Source organism: Montipora capricornis, chromosome 10, assembly GCF_036669925.1.
Source record: "Montipora capricornis isolate CH-2021 chromosome 10, ASM3666992v2, whole genome shotgun sequence".
NCBI lineage: Eukaryota > Metazoa > Cnidaria > Anthozoa > Scleractinia > Acroporidae > Montipora > Montipora capricornis.
In genome coordinates, this window is record NC_090892.1 from 43,558,635 (window position 1) to 43,561,539 (window position 2,905).

A 2,905-nucleotide genomic window follows, 5' to 3' on the forward strand; every position below is an offset into this window, starting at 1 on the left:
AGAAATTGCAAATTTTTATCTTTTAGTCGGTAAATGAAAGTAAAATACGCATGTTAGGTGACAATAATACAGATCGAGCCAATGGCGGCAGGGGTTTCAGGTAACATGACGAGATTTAGGAGGTTCTGAAATTGAAGACCCCTACTGATTTTGCGCTGGTGAACAGCGAAAAGTCGAGAGGGGGTCTAGTTTTAATCCAAGCCAACTTAACCGCACGCTGAAAAATTATTTCCTGCGTCTTGACAGGAAACGTGTTAAAAATCCGGCATCGATCTGTCAACGGAATTAAGAGAAGTAAAGGTAATTGAAAACATAATTCTCTAAAAATATTAGGGCAGCGCCTCCAATCTTCCGCACTCAAGGCCTATAAAGCGATGGTTCCCACAATAGCTTTTTCATTGTCGAAATACGAAAAACAGTCGGGTTTGTCGCATACAAACCGTGTTCTCTTTTAAGAGTAAATGTATGCGTAAGTGTTTCAGTTTAAATTAAGGTCCAACGAAATGGCAGAAATAGGGACTGAAGGCAGCTATATTTAAGTCTCACTAGTTAAAATAAATCACAGAAATTACAAGTGAAATTGTTTTCCCTAATGATAAGGTAGGTTTTCGTATCTAATTGTTATTTGGTACAAGCCGTAACTCTGGATAATAACCTTCTTTTCAATCATGCTCTAAGCAACGCGTGGCCTTTTGTATCCAAAAGAAAGGAAACTGGCAGATCTTTCGGTAACCAGTGGTTCTCATTATAAATCTCGCCAAAGCCAACAAAATTTACACGAACAACTACCTATTAGTTTCCGATTTTAATATAGAATTTTCACGTCATTTTGGGAAAAGGAATGTAAAACTATAAATCCTCCATAAACGTTTCCAATGACTGCATTCGTTTAACTATTAAATGGCCTGTTCTGTGCTCTTAGAGAGTAGGAATGGTAAAATAACAACTTTTAACCAGGGGCACCCAACGTCAATTTTCGGAAAATATCTGTTCGGAAGACTTACGATTTGAGATCTAGAATTTTCGGAACATTTGTTGTAAAATTCCTTGCTTGCCTGCCTGTCCTAGAATTTTTGAACATCTAAAACATGGTATAATTGCCCATTTTGAACGGGTTCTGTTACCCTAAAAATTCGGGAGCCTTTTTTCTGGATGAAATTTCGAAAAGGTAAGGTTTTGATTCCTATAATTTTCGGATCACTAAACTTCCAGCTAGGGAATCCGAAAAGATAAAAATTTTTAGGGGATAAAAATATGCCTGTATCTACCGTTAAATACTAAAATACGTTTAACAATGCTGTGTGTAAGTGGTTTTGAACTCTGTTCTCGTTGGGTGTCCCTGTTTAACGCCTTAGGTCTCCTTTCCGAAAACTCCCAACCAGTTTTTCCCGCAGTCGCTCTTCCTGCGTTTTCCCATTCCCACTACATCCTAGAGCGTGAGACAGGCTCGAATTTAAAATAAAATATATACTGCAGTTCAAAGAAGTGCACGAATTTTGGTCAAGGTTGGCCTCCTGTCTGGATCAGAGTCTAAAGCTCCCTTAATTACATCGGGCAGGGGACCCAGCTTGGCCTTCATGAAAATGAGCTCTGCCATATAGGCGAAGCTGAAGGTGTCACTAGCAAAACTTTGCCCTCGCTTTCCTGTGACTATTTCCGGGGCAATGTGCGGATACTCTTCCCTGTATCTTTTCTGCTGCTCTGTTGAGAGAACCTTAGGTCCTTTGAGACCAGTCAATGGCAAGCTCTTACCGAAGTCAATCAATAAAGGATTGTACTTGCCTTTGCTTGCCTTGTCCAGAACAACATTGTTTCCCTTGATGTCATTATGCGCGAATCCAGCGTTGTGGACATGAATGAGAGCTTCTGCCACCTTTCGAATAACATCCAGCCACTCTGTTACTGTGGATATCGCCACTTTGGTCAACGCGCTGGAAATCGTGAAAGCTGCGCTACGGTCTATTTCGCCATGAAATTGGATAATAAGGCAAAATGGTGCGCGTTTACTTCATACTCCGAAAAGAAGAGGAAGGCCCGGATGGTCACCCAGCTTGTTGATAATGCGAGCCTCGTATATCAATTCATTGCGAACCCTCCTCTCGGCATCTTCTTGCGTTTCTCCCCTGTACTTTTTAATTTTCAGTTGTTTGACAACGACATCCAGTCCTCTGTAAGACCCAATGTAGCAGGAACCATAAGTACCTGATCCTAGATGTTTGCCATCGACGGTTACTTGGAAGGGATTAATTTCCTTCACGGAACCCAAACTTTGGCAAGGCACCTTTTTCGGTACGCCTTTGTCTTGGTGCACGCCGGCCCGTTTCCTCGTCCCACGTGCTTCATGGCCTTGCTCTTCAACGATGCGTGCTGCCTCTTTTTCGACACGCTTACGGCGATCTGCGAGATTTGCTTCCCTTTTTTCTTCCCTTTTTCTTTCTTTTCGCCTTCGTTTTTGCCTCTTTCTCCTCTCTTTATGAATTCGCCGCTCTTCTTCATTCATTGTCAAAATTTAATTTCTGGATATGTCTACAGCGCATGCCACAGTAAGAGTAAAACCGAAATGACAGATTTAACTATGGTATAAGTTGTAGCCCAAATCAGGGAGATGATGGGAGAATTACCATTACCATCTCGGCCAGTCCTTCAGTGGATTAAAAAAAAATTCTCCTAACACTATTAATAGTACTGAGTTTCCGGTTTGCCCAGCCCATGAGAAATCTGACGTCACAAATTGTGGTTACGGTAAATCAGCACCAACAACTGATGAATTCCAAGTTTAGCAGAGAGACATAAGGTTAGGTTGTTTCTTTATTACGTTTCTACAACACTTCACTTTCTTGACTTTTTTAGTGTATAATAAGAGATTTGCGTGACGGATGCATGACGTGCAAACCAAGAATAGTTT

General features: G+C 41.2%; 1 protein-coding gene across 1 annotated transcript; it reads right to left on the reverse strand.

Moving 5' to 3' along the window:
• Positions 1-1,477: 1,477 nt before the first annotated feature.
• LOC138020869 (probable serine/threonine-protein kinase DDB_G0267514) lies at positions 1,478-2,500 on the reverse strand. Its single transcript, XM_068867776.1, has 2 exons — positions 2,015-2,500; positions 1,478-1,873 (listed from the first exon to the last, which is right to left on the reverse strand). Exons 1-2 carry the CDS (start codon positions 2,498-2,500, stop codon positions 1,478-1,480), a joined length of 882 nt encoding a protein of 293 aa, XP_068723877.1.
• Positions 2,501-2,905: the final 405 nt, after the last annotated feature.

Bases quoted from the DNA above. Each gene is read 5' to 3' on its own strand.
- LOC138020869 (XM_068867776.1), bottom strand. From the start codon at position 2,500: ATGAATGAAGAAGAGCGGCGAATTCATAAAGAGAGGAGAAAGAGGCAA. The intron at 1,874-2,014 runs GTATGAAGTAAA...GTTATTCGAAAG, and splicing joins GCCTTCCTCTTCTTTTCGGA to GTGGCAGAAGCTCTCATTCA.